Here is a 21,817-nt window from a genome sequence, read left to right as displayed (position 1 = left end):
TGCCTAATGGAACTAAGTATGAAAAAAATGCAACATAGCATGAAGTTGAAAATCAAACAGCTGGCAGCATGTCAGGCTGGGCAGTTTATGCTTCTTTTGTAAGATAAGCCAAAGAATACAGAAAGTCGCGTTATTAAGCTGTATCTATATTCCTACACTAACCACTTATGCACTGTATTAGGCCCCACCAAGAGGCTTTCGATCTTGATCACCTGCAGAATTTCTATTGCTACACTCAGCAGAGCCCAACATATGGATATAATACACTGATCTTAGGGTACAGAGCCTTAGCCCTAAGGTCCACCATTCCACCTTATGGAACTCTCTAAAGACATCCCTTAAAACTTAGCCTTTTAACAAAATTCAGTCATCTGTCCTGATGTCTCCTTCTGTGTCTTATTGTCGAAAAGGTCAATAATGTTTTTTTTTAATATTAGCCTTATGAAGTGTCCTGAGATGTTTGACGATGATAAGTAGATATAAGCAGTTTGTTGAAAGTTCATTCTTCATACATTATGAAACTTCTGAGAATTTTGGCTGTACCCTACACATAATTTGTGTTTTTGCTTGCAGCTGTAGTCAATGTCTACTGAAAGTAGCATTCACATAGCATACTTTCTGATATGTTCCAGTCTTCCATAACATAAAAATTCTAACACTACTATCAGACCATTATACCCTTTACTTTCTGCTGTATGTTCACTCATTTCTGGGTCTTGTCTATGCTTCTAGTTACCATTTTTATTTCCATTAGTAAAAATGACAGATGCTTGATACAGCAATGTTGTTTTATATGTTGTATCACTATTAATAAGGGTTACAATATTTCAACTGGAAAAACAATTTTTGTTGGAAAACTAGTAGAGTCCTTGCTAGGATGAAGGTATTGTACAAAAGACCTTTACGACACAATAGATATTTATTGTGTCTCTGACTATCATCGGTACAAACAAAATCTTATTTTTTATTATAATATTAAAAACATAATCAAAATTCAATTGTAAAAGTTCTTATAGATGTTCTTGCAGACGGTCTGGTCTCCCTGCTATACGAAGGATATTGTGAAACCTGAAAGGCTTCAGAAAATAATTTACAAGGATGTTGCCAGAGTTGGAGGGTTTGAGCTATAGGGCGACACTGAGTAGGCTGAGGCTATTTTCCCTGGAGCATTGGAGGCTGAGGTGTGACTTATAGAGGTTTAGAAAACATGAGGGGCATGAATATGGTGATTAGCCAAGGTAAAAGCCAAAAGAACAAAGACCCTTTCCCTCAAGTGGTCACCAGATCCAAAACATTAACTTTGATTTATCTTCACAAGTACTGCCAGACCTGCTGAGCTTTTCCAGCAACTTCCGTTTTTGTTTATGAATGGACAAGGTCTTTTCCCCAGGGTGGGGGAAAGCAAAACTAGGCGGCATCAGTTAAAGGTGAGAGGGGAAAAGTTTAAAAGGAACCTAAGAGGCAACATTTTCACACAGAGGGTGGTGCGTGTATGGAATGAGCTGCCAGTGGAAGTGGTGGAGGTTGGTACAATTACAACATTTAAAAAGTACCTGGATAGGTATATGAATGGGAAGAGTTGAGGGGGATATGCGCCAAGTGCTGGCAAAAGGAACTAGATTAATTTAGGATATCTGATCAGCATGTTCGAGTTGGAAAAAAGGGTCTGTTTCCATGCTGTACACCTCTATGACTCTAAGTGAATGGTTTCTATTGAGGTTCCCCAAAAGCTAAAATAGTTATGCTTATAATGTCTAGTATAAGTAAACAAATTAAATAACTAAATTTCCACAAAAGCTCTTCAATAAAGGGAAATCATCCCTTCAAAGATTTAAGCTCTGAAAGAACATGGGGTAGTTTCCAGTAGCAACAACATCTTTACAATGTTTTCACATAAGAGCTAAATTTAGCAAGTAGTTCCCTTAGTGAATTAATGATAAAATATAGTCCAAAAGTGTGGAATCAATACATTCATAGAGTGCCAATGCTCAAATAAATTGTAGAAAATTTTATATTGCAAGCATATTTTACTGAAGGATTCCCCAAAAAATATGCTGCCATTGTGTGGTTAAGAGTGCTTTATATTGTGATATTGATATAACACTGCACCAGAGACTTGTGTACAAGATTTATGCCTCAAATATTAATGGTAACATCTGGGTTCAGAACAGGCTACAAGGATGTAGACAAACATTAGTTACTGACAGATTTGATGACTCACTAATGGTAATACTGCTTTTGGGACTACCATTCTATTATTTTTAATGTATTTAATTATGTTTAATCTAATAATCTGTAATTAATAACCCAGCTGGCAGTGTCAGGAATGATCTTGTGGGGCAGCAGGGAGTGAACCTTCCTCTAAGCCATAAGCTCCTGGTTCAAGGTCCACTCTAGGATATGATGGCCATGGAAGGTGTCCTGAAGACATATCTAAGCAGGTTCTTATCAATCTGTGAACCCTTCTGATAGGTGAGACAAGAGCCTCCTGGTCAGATACACCTGATGTGATATGGACGCCTAAAGCTACAAGCTCTGGCAACACTTGCAAGCTGCTCCAGGAACACTGGCTATAGAAATAAGTGTCAGGACTTGCTTTGTCTAAGGCATGAGAAAAGAACAAGAGGAATTTATTGTCAAAGTCCACTATCTGTGAATGTGTAAGTGATATGATAACCTGTGCAAATGTTAGCACCACAGATACTACACGGTAGCCTCAGCTAACGTTTGATGTGTTAAGGATTGGACTCGTTAGGAAATAATGTTCTACTTGGCAAGGGAGTAGGTTTATTTGTCATCTGAAAAGTGTTTTCGCGACATAGATTCACCCACAAACAACTTTGAACATTAAAGTATACAGAAAATGTGTTGCACAAATATTAAAAGGTTCATGAGCAATGACATGAAATAATATCAAGGGAAAATATTGTGTTGGCATCCATTTAAAGATCAATTATTTAGAAGACAAGTTCTTAGTCAGGCCGTCAGGCCTCACTTGGATTACAATGTTTAGTTTTGGTTTCCTTACATGGCGAATGATACGCAGGAGTTGGTAATAATGCAATGAGAGGCTACGAGACTAATTACCTATTTAAATGATCTTCGTTTTCATGCTTGGCTAAAAAGAAAAGCTGGTACTCTAAATTTCAGAGAAGCGAAGGCCAGAGGTGACTGAATCAGGGATGATCAAATGAAGAAGTGAGTAGTTTGTGTTAGAGGTAGCAGCTAGTTCCATTTAAATATGTTACAGAGGCTAAAAGTCAGTTTTAATTGAAGAAGGACTATTCTAAATAAATATCAGAGAACAAGCTACCAGTTCATGGCATAGGTTGAATTTAACACAGGCCATAATGGCAGGAATCATGGTGACCAGGTCCTTTTAGTCACAGGAAAGGCATGAGTTAGGGGCCTCAGTAATGGAAAAGTACCTTCCCTGCTTTAGTTGAAGGTTGAAAGTGGCTGTGGGGGATTTTGTCTGCTGCCAGTGGAATATCAATTAGGCTTATTAATAAGTCAATTAACACTAATTATTCTCCAGCCCACCACAATTTAGATGAAACTCAGAGATGTAATAAAAGCTATACATCTTTCCCACAACTCCAGGATGCCACCTGTAAAACTTGTTTGGTTTTGTCCCCCAGACTTTTGGGAATGGGCGGGATGTGGGTGATGCAGTTTTAGACACTCTATGTAAGACTGATGGACTCAGCATTGAGAAAGGGGTGCCACTGAAAGCCAAGTCACTACTCTTCCTTCTCCTGACCCCCTGTCTTGTGACTCTCACCCCTTATTCCCGATCCCACCCTAACTTGTTTGTGGTCTGGAGTCCCGCAATGATCATAGGCCTTGAGGTGCCACCACTCCCATTGGTTGTGACAGGATAATGAGCTGCCAACCTCAGGTTAACTAGCAGTTCTTATCAGAGGAGCCTTGTGTCATCAGAAATCTCCATCATGGCTATGGAAGTGGCTATGGAAGATCATTCAGCCCATAGACCACCAGACCCCTATCCATGGGCACTGATTCAGCAAATTTCTTTAACTGAGCGCTGGAGCTATTTCCGATTGGTGCAGAGCTTTTCTCATACTGAGAGGAATTCAGGAGACGATTGGCTAGTTTTGATCACCATGAGCAACAATTGCATTTTTTCCAATATAATGTGAGCAACACTAGCAAGCCGTATTTTGTTGTCCATCATTAATTGCCTTTGAGAAGGTGGTCATGAACTGTTTCATTTCATCTAGTTTAGGTACAGCTATAGTATTCTTAGGAAGCAAGTTTTAAGGCTTTGGTCCAGTTTAGGTTCTGCAAGGGCAACTCAGCTACTGACCTTCAACAACCACAACCAGCTTCCTATGTGCCAGGTACGATTCCAAACAGCAGAGAGTTTGCTCCCTGATACCCACTGATACCCATTTCGTTAGGGATCCTTGATGCCACAACCTATCAAATGTAGCATTGATGTCCAGGGTTGTCATTCTCACCTCACCATTGGAATTCAACTCTTTAATCCATGTTAAACTAAGGCTGGAATGAGGTCAGAAGCTGAGACCCCTGGTAGGACCCTAACTGAGCAGGTTATTGCTGAGTAGGTGCTGTTTGATAGCACTCTTGGTTACACCTTCCATCACTTTAAGGAGGATCGGGAGTAGATTGATGGGGCGCTAATTGGCTGGGGTGATTTATTCTGTCTTTGTGCACAGGATATACCTGGACACTTTTCCACATTATTAGTAGATGCCAGTGACTAGAAGAGTTTGGCTAGGAGAACAGAAAGTTCTGGAACACAAGTCTTCAGTACTATTGCTGGAATGTTGTTGGGGCCCATAGCCTTTGCAGCATCCATGCCTCCATTGAATTTTTGACATCATAGGGAGTGAATTAAATTGGCTGAAGACTGGTATATGTAAAGCTGAACTACTGGAGGGGGCTGAGGTAAATCATTCATTTTGTACTTCTGGCTGAAGATTGCTGTGAATGTTTCAAAGTTATCCCTCTCACTGATATGTTAGCTGCTCCATCATTGAGGATGGGGAAAATTATGTAGCCTCCTCCTGCAGTGAATTGCTCAATTCACCACCACGATTCACAACTGGGTGTGACAAGACTGCAGAGCTTGGGTCCCATCTGTTTGTTATAGAATTGTTTTGCTCTATGACTTGCTGTTTCTACTGTTTGATAGCTTCACCAGATTGATACTTCATCTGCAGGTACGCCTGCTGCTGCTCCTGGCATGCCCTCCTGCACTCTCCATTGAAGCAGAGTTGATCCCCTGGCTTGATAGTAATGGTTAAGTTGGGCATATGCTGGATCATGAGGTTGCAGATTGTGCTGGAGTATAATTCTGCCACTGTTGATGGTGCCTTGTGGATATCCAATCTTGAGTTAGTAACTCACCTCCTGATTCCTGAAAGCCTGTCCACCATCTACAAGGCACAAGTGTGATGGAATGCTCTCCACTTGCCTGGATGGGTGCAACTCCAACAACACTCAAGTAGCTTGACACTATTCAGGACAAAGCAGCCCACTAATTGTCACCACATCCACAAGCATCCATTCCCTCCAACACCAACACCTGGTAGCAGCAGTGTGTACTATCTATAAGGTGCACTCCAGAAATTCACCAAGGTGGTTAGACAGCACCTTCCAAACTAGTGACCCTTTCCATCTCGAAGCTCAAGGGCAGCAGATATGTGTGAACATCAGCACCTTCAAGACCACCTCCATACCACTGACTATTCTGACTTGAGAATAGATCGCTGTTCCTTCACTGTCACTGGATCAAAATCGTGGAATTCCCTCCTTAACAGCATTGTAGATCAAACTACAGCAAATGGAGTTCAGGGTAGCAGCTCACCATCACTACAGATGGACAATTAATGATGGCCAACCAGCAATGTCAACATCTCATGAATGAATAAACAAAATGCAGTGATGGAATGGTGATATAATTTGGCATATGGCTGGGAGGGGAACTTGCAAGTGTTGATGCTCCAATCTATCTGCTGTTTTTATCCTTTGGGTGGAAGAGGTCGCACATTTGGCAGTCTTTGCAAATTGTGTTGCTGCAATGCATCATGTAGATGGCATGCACACCTATCACAGTGAGCCAAGAGTAAAGGGAGTGAACATTTACAATGTTAGCTTGGATACCAATGAAGCAGGCTGTTTTGTCTGGATGGCACTGAACTTCCTGAATGTTAGTGGAGCTGCTCCCATTCAAGAAAGTGGAGAATATTCCTGCACACTCTTGACTTGAGGCTTGTTGATGGTGATAAGCTTTGGGAATCAGGTGGTGTGATACTCACTACAGAATTTCCACCCTAATTTCTCAGGTTGTTCCTTCCGATTTGCCTGGGCTCTGACTTCATGGTTTGAAGAGTGCATTTATTGTGATATGTCACAATTGCGTGGATAAGATTGAGTAGATTAGAGGGTCTCTTGCTGTTTGCATACTTCATCTCAGTCAATAGAGCCTTCACAGTCCACAGTCCCATCCCTTTGTTATGATATCTTTTCCTGCTTTCAATTAATTTTGCTGGGATCATTACATTAAAAGACAACGCGGCCAACAACTGTTGTTAGAAACAGATATTGATACTGCTCATTGCCGATTAGTTAAATGCAACTGTCCTTGTTCTTATTGAAGAACATACAAATGTACTCTGAAAAAGCAGATGCATGCAACTATTTCAATTTTGCAAGTTAATATTATTCTGCAGGTCTCTGCATCTCCTTTAAGAAAGTCATATAGGAAAAATAATAGCATACTAAATCTAGCAAAAATAGATCATCTAAAATCACTTACCCGGTTTCAATACATCTGGAACTTATCCATTTTACTTCCATAAAAGAAGAAAAAGGTATATGTTTAAGAAGTTATATCTATGTATTGTCTCCACTGGGATATGGTGAATGAAAAGACTGGAATATATACGTGCAGATACAAGTAATATAACATCAGGAAGTCACATATGTTATTTGCAGAAAATTGACTTTTATCATCAATGTCTGGCAGTTTGTTGACTGATAATGTTTATAAAAGTGCACCAAAAATTTACAATGTTATCAAGAGCACATAAGAGTCGTAAATTATGCCATTCTTTACCATATTCAATAGACATGACTTTAAGTATGTTTAAAGTGCCTCCAGGAACCTTACAGATTTTGGTTCACACCTTTGACCTGGGATTAGAGTTTCTCTCTCTCATGCACCCAGTGATTTTCAGCATTTTAATAGATGTAAGTCTGCAAACGACACTAATGATAGAGCACTTATAAGGAGCCATTTTAGTTACGGACAAGAGGGTAAAGTATGCAATGATGGGTGTCCATCATTGGCTTGAATTTTATTGACTTTAAAAAATGGATAATCAGATGTGATGATGTACAATTAGCAGCTAATTTTATGTTATTCAACTGCAGTTTTTATTTTATTAAATGCAAATGTTTTTGAAGTAGCAATATCTTTGTGCAAAAGTTAAACAAGAAGAGTTTTCAAGCAGAAAAGTGAGCAGTGATCTTTTATGAATGCATGAGTACATGTGAGTATAATTCAATGTGATTCATGTATATCATAAGGAGCGATGGAGAGATTCTCAAATGCTTTCATGTATGTTTTTTCTGTGTCCCAAAAAGGTAGCTTTTTATATTTAAAACTTGACTAAAAAGGGAAAAATAAAATTAATCTGTAAAGTGATCAGAGTTCAACTTCTGCAAATGTTTTTCTTCAGATTCTAACTGCTATTAGTTCAAAAGTGCTAAAATAATGATCAAATAGTTCAAGGTTCAAAACTGTGCAAATTAATATTTTCTTCAAAGGTACAAAGAAGGCCAAACTATTCATTTGTTTATGCATTACAGTAATCCTAAATTAATGAAGTAATTTTCAGCATTTAATATATTCAGTACACTATTTTCATTAAATTAAGGAATAGATATAGAAATTATTATTGTGACTTTCTGAAAAATATGAAAAGGTTCCAAGCATTGTCCAGAACACTTCCAGATCTCAGATGGTTAATGGTAAATGCAATACTGCAAAGAAGCTCAATCATGCCATAAGGAACGATGCAGTAAATGTTTCTGAGGCGCTGAATCTAAAGCTATAAATATTCTGAAGTATTCATTAAACGCTCAGTCTAGCAAGTCTATTCACCACTTTCCTCCCCCCTTGCTCACCTCTTTGGAAATTATTGGGAATTTAATTCCATATAGGCTGCTTCTAGCACAATGCTGTAATGTATTAATTATTATTACATGCTGCATTTTACATAAGCACTGGAAGCTTGAGCACATTGTATAGTAAAAGGAGGCAGACAGCATATACTGATAAGGTACATAGACGCATAGTCCTTCAGTCTACCTGTTTTCTCAGAATAATTGCGAGTTTAGTTAATACATGCTTAGATTCTGTACAGCAAATCATAATGTATTAAATCGAAAAAAGGCAAGTTAACACTTACCAATATACATGATGGCCTTCATTAATCATACTTTTCAAATGCCACAGATTTTTAAAAAAATCTTCCACTATCTCAAACGCAACCTGCCACACGAGACACCAGAGTTTAAATCTGCATCATCCTTTTGACACTTCAGCCTCAGCATACTGCTTACATCCCATGCAGAATCCTTGTGTGATTAGTGTCTACTCTGTTAGCATAGAGCACTGCTCATACAGTACTTTGTGAAATCTGACTCCTCCTCATGATGTTCTTGCTGTGCCTGTGACATCAATGCTGAGAGAGCCTCACAGGTTCCTTCTCACAGATTAGCCTGTCCTGTGAAGCTTGAAGTTTCCGTCCTGATCAGATTAGAAATAAATGCAGTTATTTCTTCCACTCCAGGTTCTTTTTGCATAAACTAGACAAAAAAGTATCTTGCGCTTCATTTTCTCTTCATTTTCTAATACAGTGAGCTGTTGGTCTCAAATGTTAGAAAATTACACAGTGATCGATAAAACTCTTGAGTTTAAACAAATAAACTGAACCCTATTTAAAAATCAGTAACCACACAGTCACAGTTCAGGACTGCAGCTTTTTGTCCCTTTATGATCAGACTGCTGCACCACCAAGGCACATTTATGCATTAATGCTCTCTTCATGCAGCAGCAGGAGGTGATTCCTGCCCCTCCAATTGCAGGCAGATGGCTCCAGAACTCAACTTGGTCATCTGGAAAAGCCGAGCGGTGAGCCAGATGTAAAGGGTCTCTTATGGAACCTGGAATTCAGCAAATGAGCCAAATCCTGCTGCTCTTATGCACCTTCTAGTGGCCAGTTAAAGAGTGACTGCAGTCTGAAGAAATACTGCCTGCCTATCTGTCATCTTGACTGAGTGGATGATTATTTCTCCAAGTTTAAACTAGACAGTAATGTCATGGAAGTGACTCACTTGTAACTTTCACCATTGTAGATCAGACAGCAGAAGCCTGTGTTTTTTTTTAAATCAATGCTCCATTTAGGAAAAGAAAACCAGTTGGTACAAATAAGACATTTATTTAGGTCATGGATGCAGAAATGGAGCCATAACCATTCATGACTGCATGAAATCATCAACCTCAATTTGTACCTAAGGGATAGGCCCATTTTGTAAATATTATGAATTGAGTGTTAAATGTTTTGTCTTCATTTAGTTTTGGCTAAGTCATTTAATGATAGCCTTAAGTGGAGTATCTGGGTAAAAGTAAAGAAATGGAAGGGCAAAAATACCCTTCCTAGTATTTGAGAGAATAATTTTAGGATAATTTGATTAAACTTCCATGGTTAGGAATTCAGTATATGTTTAGTTGAACATTGCTATCACAATCAGAATCCCTACAGGATGGAAACAGGCCCATCGGCCCAACAAGTCCACATCAACTCTCTGAAGAGTAACCCACCCAGGCCCATTCCCCTATCCTATGTTTTCCCCTGACTAATATACCTAATCTACATATCCCTGAATACTATGGACAATTTAGCATGGCCAATTCACTTGACTTGCACATCTTTGGACTGTGGGAGGAAACCGGAGCACCTGGAAGAAAGCCAGGCAGACACAGGGAGAATGTGCAAACTCCACACAGACAGTCGCCCAAGGCTGGAATCAAACACGGGTCCCTGGCACTGTGAGGCAGCAGTGCTAACCACTGAGCCACCATGCCACCTTCTTCAGATGTTTTGAATGTTTTCGATAATACAATAGTAAATTCTCAGCAGCATACATTTTAACCTATCAGGAAATATGTTTGGCTGCATAAAGCCCCAAAATGATTAAATCAGAATAAATTATTAACAAATGTAAGCAATTACAGTCCTACAATTAAATCTTGCATCTTTTTCATGGCAACAAAAATTAAAAGATAATCTATATTTTGTTTCTTAAAAATTTATTCATGCAATGTGTCATTGACTGAGCCAGCATTTTTTGGCCATCCCTAGTTGTCCTTGAGAAAGCACCTTCTTGAACCACTACTGTCCATTTGGTGCAGGTACATCCTCAATACTATTAGGATTCTGTTCGAGTGCCACTGACAGAATGGAAATATATTTCCAGGTCAAGATAGTGAGTGGATTCGAGGAGAACATTGCAGTGGTGCTCTTTTCATGTATTTGTTGCCTTTGGTCTTCTGGAAGGAAGTGGTTCTGGGTTTGGAAGGTCCTGTCTAAACAGCTTTGGTGAAATTCTGCATTGCATCTTGTAGATTAGTCTACACTGCCAATAGTGAGCATCAGTACTTGTAGATATGATGCTAATAGAGTGGGCCGTTTTATGCTGGATGAGTGTAATGCAAAGGAATTTATTCTCTGAAAGAGTTGTGAATGTCTGGAACTCTGTACATTTGTGGAAAATGGATTATTGAATTTATTTAAAAGGGTCGTGGGGGTGGGGGGGGGGGGAATGGAAGGCCTGTGAAAATGCAATGGGCCAAATGTTCTCTTTCTGCACTGTAGGGATTCTAAAATTCAATGATCTGCAACAACCACAACCTTCTTCCTTTGAGCCAAGTATGACTCCAACCAGCAGAGTCTACACCTGATATCCATTGATTCTAGTTTTGTGAGGGTTCCTTGATGCCACATGGTTAAATACAGCCTTGATGTCAAGGGCAATCACTCTCACCTCTCCTCTGGAATTCTGCACTTTTGCCCATGTATGAACAAAGGCGGCTGTAATGAGATCATTAGCTGAGTGGCCCTGGCAGAACCCAAACTGAGGAGGTTATTGCTGAGTGGGTGTTGCTTGATAGCACTGTTGATACCATCCATTACTTTACAAATGATTGAGAATAGACTGACAAGGCAGTAATTGGCCAGGTTGGATCTATCCTGCTTTTTGTGGTCAGGACATACCTGGGCAACTTTCCATATTGTTGGTTAGATGCCAGTGTTCTAACTGTATAGAACAGTTTGGCTAGGAGTGCAACAAGTCTGGAAGACACTTCTTCAGTGCTATTGGTGAAATGTTGTCAGGACCTACAGTCTTGGCAGTATCTAGCAATGCAGCCATTTCTTGATACCATATGGAATAAGTGAAATTGACTCAAGACTGGCATCTGTTATGCTGGGGACCTCTGGAGGGGGTTGAGATGGATGATCCACTTGGCATTTCTGATCGAAGGGTGTTGCAATTGTTTCAGCCAAAGGTGTCAAGTAATTGATCTATCTCAGTCCCCTCTGAAAATCTCCAGCAGTAATGCCAGTCTTCAGTAAACTAAATTCACAATGACAATTAAAACATACTAATTCCCTAAAACAATGTTGCAGATTACCAAAAAGTGGTCTCTTAAAATGGATTTAGCTATAATTTTTCCCTTTTCTATTTTAATAAATCCATTCAAAATATTGGAATGATACCTTTACTGAAATAATAGAGATGACGAGAAATGGCCGTTCTTTTTCAGTGTAAATTTAAGGCCCAAGTCTCTATCTGCAGAAGCAAATATAAACCAACCAACCAAACAGAATTTTCAGATTGAGCAAAAATAAACTTTTCAAATTTGCGTCCTGAGTAAGACAACGTGCTGTTTCTACATCATGTGATTGATTCTCCTGTAATCAAGCAGCAGTTTTATTGTGGTTGACAAAGGTTCACAAGAACAAGTAAATGTTCTCAAGAAACACAGAGAATGCCATCCAGCAATTCAGTACGCAGCAGCATCTTATGGTGTGGGACACAGTCAAATGTCAGGTTAAACTCCTCCTCTGTTTGTTTGTTGGAGGGGTGGGGAGGCGGAGGTTGCTACAGGGTACAAACTTTCCATGTCAAAGTAGAAGCATTTGGTCTTCTTCCTGAAAGTGGTTTAGTCACATCTGCTGGTTGTGGGCACTGTAGAAGAAACAGGATGTTCTGCTTCCTAAGCTACCACAGTTGGACAGTTTGCTCACATAGTGGATCATCACATAAAGAAGTTTATTCTGATGGGTTCCTGGAACACTATTCTTAGAACATAGTCACAGCATAATTTTAGACTTTACAGAAAAGATAATGCTGGTGGGTGGGAGTGTAGCAATATTATAAAAATACTGTAGGTACAAAACCTGCATATTATAAGATTTGATTGTGAGAAAAATGCTGCACAAATATTTTGTCTGGTTACAGGGTAACTGACATTATAGTATATTTTCTAATAGTCAATATTGAAGTCTGAGTGATGTGGACTTTGGGGAGATATATGGAGATGTATGGCAGAATTGGGCAACAAGTCTGACAAGACCTATCTTGAGGTATGATCATCTTACTTCAATTTTCATAAGTAGTGCGATGAGATTTTCACTAGGTGTCGATGAGTTGCCTCTTCACAATCATAATGAATTGTTAAATGCCTTGTTAACATACCGATGTACCTTTATTATTATACAGACTCCCATTCCTACCAACCTTGCTAAATAAGACTGGTACGGGTGGCACAGTGGCTCAGTGGTTAGCACTGCTTCCTCACAGCACCAGCAACCTGGGTTCAATTCCAGCCTCAGGCAACTATCTGTCTGGAGTTTGCATGTTCTCCCCCTGTCTGTGTGGGTTTCTGCCGGTGCTCCAATTTCCTCCCACAGTTCAAAGGTATATGGGTCAGGTGGATTGGCCATGCTAAATTGCCCATAGTGTGCAGGGATGTGTAGGTTAAGTGCATTAGCCTTGGGAAATACAGGTTATAGGGGGATGAGTCGAGGTAGGATACTCATCAGAATGTCGATGTGGACTTGTTGGGTCAAATGGCACATTTCCACACTGTAGGGATTCTATTCTAAATTCTAAGAGCAACACTGGAAAAACTCAACAAGGAAGCCAGAGTGAACACCAGGCAGATTCAGCTTCGCCACTTGCTCCCAACAACTCCATATTGACACCAATCGCAAGCATCTCAGGGCACCAGCCATACACATCCCACATCCAAAGACACTGGGACTTGGCATATGCCTGCCTCTGAGAAACCTGATATCACATCTCTGATCCACTTACAAGACAATTTTGCACTTAGGGCTGTACTGACAACATTATGCTGCAGCAAGGACACATTGTGCTCTGGGATATGCCATCAGCTTGACAGGAAAAGGTTGCATTTCTAAGCTCTTCATTTGCTGTTATCGTGTTCACTCAAAGAGTCTACTTTTATGCTCACAGCCCTTCTGCCATGTATTAACTTGCCTTATTTTTCTGCTCTGTACCCCTCAGCCGGAGATACCAGGCTCTGTTGCCATGTGGTTTAGCACAGACACAAAGTCAGGAAACTTGTTCTGGATGTCTGTAGGCCTCAGTCAAGTCAAGTATTGTTCAAGGATCCTGAAGCAGTAAGTCATGGGCAGACTCTGTTAGCTCTAGTTGGCTCAGTTATCTGGATGACTGGTTTATGGTGCACAGTGACACCAACATGTGGGCTTGATTCATGCCCTGGCTGAGGTCACCATGAAGGTCATATTTTCTCAAACGTGTCTCTCAACTGAGGTGTGATGACCCTCAGGTTAAATCACCACCAGTCACCTCCCTTTCTCGAATGAGAGTGGCAGCCCTATGATATGGTTGGATTACTGCACATTTTATTCAATTATCCCCTCAATTGGGCACACAAGTTTAACTTAAAAATGATTCCTTACTTTGTAAATAAATTCATTTGGTATAAGAGAAAGTTATGTTTTCAAAGGAGCCAAATTTAATTCGGCTTTGAGTTGACAAAAGAGTATGTCTATAAGTTAATAAACATGAGAAGAAATAAAAACACAGCAGACAGATTAGGAATAAGAAGTCATTCAAAATATGGAGCAGTCTCAGAGTCATTCATAAAGGGTAGATGGTAGAATACTGTGACTGTTGCATTTGATAAGAACAGTAGCATTGACTTTGTATTTGAGCAGTTAACTGTGAGATTCTTGACTGTGCAGGTTAATTGAATGATATTCTCCTGCTTTGGTTTTTTCTTGAAGGTGGCTAGTTGGCAGCACTCAGTGGGAATGTGTGTTTTCACCTTTTTTACAATCTTCAGAGGTTAAAGGTGCAGAGAAGTTTAATGAATGTGCCTGAACTGTGACCTTCACATCACACTAGTCCACACACTACTATGTGAGGCCACTAACACACAGAGATCAACCACTGCAATCAATTTTAACCCTTTTTTGATAATCCCTGAAAATATAAAGGACAACTATGCCTGCAGACGATGACTCACTGCTAAGGGGTTAGTAGGGAGTAAGCCTTTATAGTTAAATGAAAGTTTTAAAGAAATCTGAAGTTACATAGTAGTAAAACAGCATATCCTCAGTTTACTTAAATAACATGCAACTTCACGTGTCATGGTTTGTCAGATCATAAAACATTAAAGAAATACTAATTTGGAAATTCAATCATTCACTTTACCTCAGCGTTGAAACCCAAGACTGATAACAGTCAAAAGCCAAAGCTAATGAAATAATATTGGAGACTTCATTCCTAGAAACTAGTTGATACACTGGGTTACTGTAGTAGATTTTTGTTTGAAACCAATATAATTTAGTGAAATAGAAATTTTCTCTCACATTTGGAGTCAGCATTATGTAGTTTAGGGGTTGGGATTATGAAAAGGCATTTGACGCAAGCCTGTTCCTGTAACAAAGATTATTTAATCTACCCTTTATTATCCATAACATTTATTTAATCGCCTAGAAGAAGAGTTTGTATAGCTGCTCTGCAATTTCAAAAACATAACTAGACAATATTCCAAAAGATTTACCCAACTGCAACTCTGAGCAGTTGTTCTCCAAGTCTGGTCACATGGGGAATCATCATGCACTGTGGAGTATTTTATCATCTCAGTCCCAATGTATCCTAATATCCTTCAACTGAGTTTCCAACCAGATAATTGAATGCTTTATGAAGTGGCTAATCAATTGGTGATTAATAGTTTTGCTGAGAATCTATGGCACATAGCTACTACACTGGCAAAATTGTTCTTTTTAACCTAACCTTTAGTTTCATTTGAAGCTATTATCTTTAGTTTTGTTTGAAGTTTATTTTGAATTTTTATCCTATGTTAAGTAAATTCAGTATATTGTTGCCATTGCTTATATTCAAAACTGTTTTTAATATGGTATACATTGGCACACTTACATAAATGGATCACACCATTTTTCAAAAACAGAGAAAAACATTACTGATACATCACGGTTAGCTTTGTGAACTGGTAATTAACATAAACAATATTAGTCTTGGACAGTGGTCTGGGTTACTTTTCAAGCTCCCACTGAGCAGCAAGATCTGGTCGAGCTCATGAAGTGCAGAGTAAAACTGTTTCATCTGTCCCAAACTGAAACCCAACCTCAAGTGAAATGTTCCCTGCAATATCAGTTCATTTCTTTTTCCTTTTCCCTATGGGGTCTTTGAAAAGGATTGCCAATTTGTAGCAGCTTCTGCCAAATTGTTTTCAGTCATCATTATATACCTATTCCATTAGAAGCAGAGGTTTTTTTTGGTTACATTCATGCTTGGGATGTGGACATTGTAACCCTTACGTAATTGCCTTAGGAATAGAGGTAGTGAGCTGCTTTCTCAGCCAGCTGCAGTCCATGGGGCCTGGTACACCCACAATGTTATTATTATGTGGAAGGTTTATAAAATATTTTTATTGTTTGCCATCTTGGGTTCCAAATTAGAGGTTTTGTTTTCAGCTCCGTAAAAGTGATTTGTGTTTTGAAGGGTGAGGGAATTGTGCAGTGGTATTTTTGCTCGACGAGTAATCCAGAAACTCAGGCAATGTTGTGCAGATCTAGATTCAATCCCAGCAGTGCAGATGGTGGAATAAAAAGAATTCAAAGCTAAATGATAACTGTGAAATTATTGTGGTAAAAAAACCCACCTGGAGCCCTCCTGTGCTGCAGGGGCTGTGTCAAGACTGGATTCAAGTCCCACCTCCATCATGGCCCATGTCACAACAGATAGGTGGAAATATCTGACAACCCATCGGATTCACTAATGCTCTTTAGGGAAGGAAAACTACCGTCTTCACCTTGTTTGACCTACATACGACTCCAGATCGACAGCAGCATGTTAGATTCTTTTTATAAGCATTCAACAATCTTATTTCAAATGACATGGGCACACATTTTAAATGAACTTTTAAGCTAGAGACAAGGCAACTACCCACAATGAAACAAAAGTACAACTGTGGTTCAACAACTACCGCGCCAGATGCAGCGCTAAATGCAGAGTGGACTCTTTCTAGCTGATGTAGTCTGAGTGATCATCTTCCAATTGTTGGGCTGCAAAAATTAAACTCCATTGAGCAGGTGGTGTCTCTTCATTGACTTGAATTTTGGCCTCGACATTTTCAATGGTGTTACTGGGTTCCATTTCCAGGGTGACGGTCTTGCTAATCAGGGTTAACAAAGATCTGTATGCCACCTCTCTGACACAATACTAGTTATAAAATTGATTCCTTCTGGATGTTATGATCACAGAGTGTGGACATCTTCTATCTGCCTGTCAGCAAAGATCAAACATTGCTGGTCAGGTGGATTCCCTCATTCTTTGTAGCTCCTGACATAATCTCTTTCAATGCACCATGTTTAATCCTCCAATTTGATTGTAATCAGGGATACGCTGGTCTATGACCATTGTGTTTGAGTATAGTTTTGGTGCTAATGATAACCCACAGCCCATATGTTAGACACTTAAATCATCTCTCAAATGGACACTCATTTATATCAAACTGCTAACAAGTCTCAGCAAAGGGATGAAACCAGAAATTAGCCTTGGTACTGGGAATGACAATGGCAAATTTGATCTGGCAAACTCCTCACCAACATCAGAATGTTAATGCCAAAATCAGGAAAGCTGTCTGACTGATCTACCAGCAGTCTGACATTGTCGTCAAAGTACAAATCTGCGAGCATGATTATGAACCAAACTATAAACACCTCTGGGTATGTTAGATAAATCCAGCAGAGATGATGGCTCTGTATTCTACAGTCTATAGTCATAAGGCAATTGTCTGAGGAATATTTAGCATTAACTTTGGACCCTGTTAAAATCTCATACCATGAATACATGGAAACACAACCACATTCAAGTTACCTGCCAAGCTACTCACCATCCTAAATTGGAAATATTTTGCTGTTCTTTTAAGATGGCTGAGTCAAAACCCTGGAATTCTATCTTAACAGGACTGTGGGTGGACTGCAACAGTTTAAGAATAGAACTAACCATCACATTCTCAAGGTGAATGAGGGTTGGACAATAAATTCTGACCCAGTTTAACAGTGCACACATCCCATGAATGTCTGAAAAAAAAGTGTTTGTTAGAGTGGGCCAAAACAGTATTCATAAAAAAAAGCTACCTCGTGAGATAATTTAGAAAACATTGCAGCAATTAAGCTTTTGTGACTCAAGGAAAGAGAGTCCAGAAGACAGAAGAAGATTCAGTTCAAAAAAGAAAAAGAATTATACCAGCAGATTTTCTGTCTAACAGTCTAAAAGTAGCCAAAGTATCTGAGAAAAATAAAACTCTCCTTAGAGTGCAGTGAGAGACATCAGTGAGGTGGTCTGTTTCTGTTTGTCTCAGGGAATGACTGAGAGAATCACGTCCGGTACATAGGCAGGAAGTTGCAGAAAGGAAACACTTCCAGCTCCCTCAGATGGCTAAGAAGTTAAACATTACTTTCCTAAGGTACTAAGATAGATATTTCACTTGCATTGTATGTAAGTAAAATATATTGCTGGACTGAATAATTTTTTTTGAGGTAGCACTGCTACCTCACAGCACCAGGGTCCCAGGTTCAATTCCAGCCTTGGGTGACTGTCTGTGTGGAGTTTGCACATTCTCCCAGTGTCTGCGTGGGTTTCCTCCGGGTGCTCTGGTTTCCTCCCACAGTCCAAAGATGTGCAGGTCAGGTGCATTGGCCAAGCTAAATTGCCCATAGTGTTCGGTGCATTAGTCAGAGGGAAATGGGTCTGGGTGGGTTACTCATCGCAGGGTCGGTGTAGACTGGTTGGGCCAAAGGGCTTGTTTCCGCACTGTAGGGAATCTAATCTAAAAAAAATAGATTCCCTACAGTGCAAGAGCATTGCTTTTTGTTTTCTTTTGTGTATGAAATTTAGGTTTTATTTAATAAAGTAATTTTGCAGCCTCTTGTGAAAATGTTCAGTGATTGGTTACCATGATAACCAATTTGCAAAAGAAAAGCTAATGGATTACCAAGTCTGGTTTCACTCTGGAATCTGACTTGTCCAGCATTACCATCAGCAGAGATTACAACAACAGTGAAGGCAAGGGGATACAAATCAAGGCAGGCTGCTCTTCAGACTTGGAAGAATGACAGATAGTTGGGTAGAAGCTAGTTGGTTTGGACTGCCTTCTTGACTGTCTGAGGTAAGTAGTTTTCAGGTTCATCGTTCAGTTCATCACAATAAATAATGTGGAAAATTCAAACACAATCAGATGAGGTTCCTTCATATGGTTTCAGCAGTACTGACAAAATACAATCTCCATGTCTCACCCCTTAGTGGAAGATTGTATCTTTTCCATTTAAATCCCTGACCCACATGGCTTCCCCCACCTTGCTCTGGCAGATTCTTTGCATGATAGCACTTACTGTAACGTGCAGCCTACTAGGAATTATAGGATCAGGTGGTGCTTGGTAATCATGTGGGCATTAATCACAGATCCAATTTCTTAGACATGATTGGCAGCAGAGTCTTCAGCTTTCTGCCCGTCAGTAGCTTTGACTACTGTTAACCACATTAAAGATCACGTGTCTTTCTTCTTCAAAAGACAGACTTGACTTGTCTGACCTCACTTTTGACCTCCCTGTTAGATTGTGGGTGCTGCAATCAACTGGAACACGCTCAAGTTCAGAACTGGCTGTGATGTGTCAAGTTGTCTGAAATATCTATACGAGGGTTGCCATGCTGTGAAACTTCGACAACTAAGACTCATAACTACTTCTATAGTTGTTATATCCAACTTCTTAACATCAATACATTAGAAGAAAGAATCAATGATGGTTAAGATAGATTTTGCATTGAGAACAAGTATGTCCATCCCTATGTTCCAAAGGTCAGGTAAGGAATTTGGTGGGTGTTTAATGTTGTCTTTGCTTCGGCTTGTGAACAGCATGTCTGCTGATAGGCTGCACATTTCTCAACGCCCTGGATTACCTCATAATAACAGCAAAACTATCTTGGCACTTGGTGATTCCCAACTGTCCTTAATGCAGATTCCCCAGATGTCTTCCGGAACTAAAAAGATGATGACCAATCCATTAGGCACAGGAGAAGACAGAGGCCATTCAGCCCATAAAGACTGCTCCACCATTCAATGAAATCATGGCTGAGCGGATCATCATCAACTCCATTTTCCTCATAGCCCTGGATTCCCATAGTGATTAACAATCAGTCAGTCAGTCATTCTAGCTGACCCTCGAAAATAAATTAAACTTTGAGCAATACAAAATGTTCTACACACACAATTTTGAAACAAAATATTTATTCATGAAACCCTTTCAAAAATTTTTAATCCCTCAATGCACAGTGGCTCAGTGGTTAGCACTGCTGCCTCACAGCACCAGGGTCCCAGGTTCAAATCTAGCCTCGGGCGACTGTCTGTGTGGAGTTTGCACATTCTCCCCGTGTCTGCGTGGGTTTCCTCTGGGTGCTCTGGTTTCCTCCCACAATCCAAAGATGTCCAGATCAGGTGAATTGGCCGTGTTAAATTGCCCATAGTGGTAGTGCATTAGTCGGAGCAAAATGGGTCTGGGTGGGTTACTCTTTGGAGGGTCGGTTTGGACTGGTTGGGCCGAAGGGCCTGTTTCCACACTGTAGGGAATCTAATCTAAACTTAATCTCTCAGCCTCAACAGTCTTCAGTGGGAGTCTTCCCTATTCTGAGAGAGAGAGACGGAACCCTTCTTTTCTCCGTATTGAGTGAGTGATAACTTTTTCTGGAGTTTATACACTCTGGTTGCTGACTTTCCCACAAGTAGAAACAACGTCCCAGCATCCACCCTATCAAGCCCCCAAAGAATTGTATAGTTTCAAACAGGCTGCCTCTCCTCTTTCTAAACACCAATGAATACAAACCAAAACTCAACCTCTCCTCATATAAAAATCCCTCCATAACCAAAACCAACTGAGTGAACTTTCTCTGGATCATCTCCAATGCCACTATGTTTTTCCTTTGCCAAAGGGTCCAAAACAGTTCATAGTATTTGAGTTGTAGTCTAACTAGTGTCTTGTATAGCTTTAGTTAAGCTCCCCTATTTTATTATGCCATTCCATTTAAAATAAAAGCCAACATTCATCATTTGACCTCACTATTACCTGCCGAACTTGGGCTTTCTCTCTTGACTTGACTGAGGGCTGCTGACAAATGTGTTAAGCTTCCCAGCTCTGTGTCTGTGGTAAACAGTGTGGCAAGGCAGCAGTACTGAAAGGTTAGAATCTCTGATTAAGGGGACAAAGTGTAAAGAAAGACAAGGCAGGAATGGTAAGTTCAGAGTCAGGGAGTGCAAAAGATGCAGCCCTTCCCAGTCCATGAGCTGGGCGTGTGTCCCTGAGTGTCCTTGCTGCAGCATGACAATGATAACTGGTGGTGCAGCCTGCGATGCAACATTGAAGAGCAGAAATGTCCTCCTGTAAATGCCATGATGGTTAGAGGTGTGTTAAATGCCATGGACATGAGGTATATGTGTCTGAATCATAGCCTGAGATGTGACTGTTGTCCACCATGTCAGTCTTTTGGGGCAAGCAGCGAGCTGAAGCCACCAGGTACTGCTTTAACTTTCATGTTGAGAATTCTCTATATGCAACCTGCTCAGCATGTTTAGTATGACAAGAAGCTGAATATTCTCAAAGCAAGTTGCAAAATTTTTAAGGCATTTACAAAGCTATAGTCCCTTTTATTTGGCAACTCATCACTGCCTCGTAAGAAAGTCACCAGGGCACTTAGCAAATGCTCCTGATGTAGAGATAGTTAAAATTCACACAACAGCAGGTTATAGTCCAGCAGGTTTATTTCGAAGCACTATTTGGCTATTTTATTTGGCCAGTACTTCCAAATAAACCTTTGGACAATAACCTGGCATTGTGTCATTTTTTTTAACATTGTCCACCCTAGTCCAACAGCGGCACCTCTACGTCACGATGTAGAAATAGGCCTAGCCAGACTTCTTGACCATTTCTGCCAGTAATCTCACCATTGCTCACATTGCTCTGATCCTCTTATAAAGCTCTGTCCAATATTTACAACTTTCCAGATATATTTAGAAAAACACTTTGAAGGGCTCATGCACGATATTCTGGATTGCTGTGCACAGTTTTACCAAAGAGGGGGAAAAAAATCATTATCAGATTGTAGAGGAAGTTGTGGAAAGCAC

General features: G+C 40.0%; 1 protein-coding gene across 9 annotated transcripts in view; it reads right to left on the bottom strand.

The window, feature by feature from the left end:
* Positions 1–21,817, bottom strand: part of LOC122549745 (zinc finger protein 385D-like) — a 1,031,183-nt gene that overhangs the window by 376,505 nt on the left and 632,861 nt on the right. Inside the window, exon 1 of one of the 9 annotated variants that reach the window (XM_043689690.2) lies at positions 8,466–9,180. The exons of the other annotated variants lie outside the window; for them this stretch is intronic. Within the exon in view, the coding sequence (XP_043545625.1) occupies positions 8,466–8,487 (22 nt within the window). The 5' untranslated portion in view covers positions 8,488–9,180. Of the gene's footprint in view, positions 1–8,465; positions 9,181–21,817 lie in introns of those variants that run through there. 9 annotated transcript variants of the gene reach the window in all.

Source organism: Chiloscyllium plagiosum, unplaced genomic scaffold (assembly GCF_037043375.1).
Source record: "Chiloscyllium plagiosum isolate Xiang-an unplaced genomic scaffold, Cpla_swu_hap1 HiC_scaffold_5, whole genome shotgun sequence".
NCBI classification, from domain to species: domain Eukaryota; kingdom Metazoa; phylum Chordata; class Chondrichthyes; order Orectolobiformes; family Hemiscylliidae; genus Chiloscyllium; species Chiloscyllium plagiosum.
Note: the sequence above shows the minus strand (reverse complement) of the source record. Positions and strands in the feature narration are given on the sequence as shown.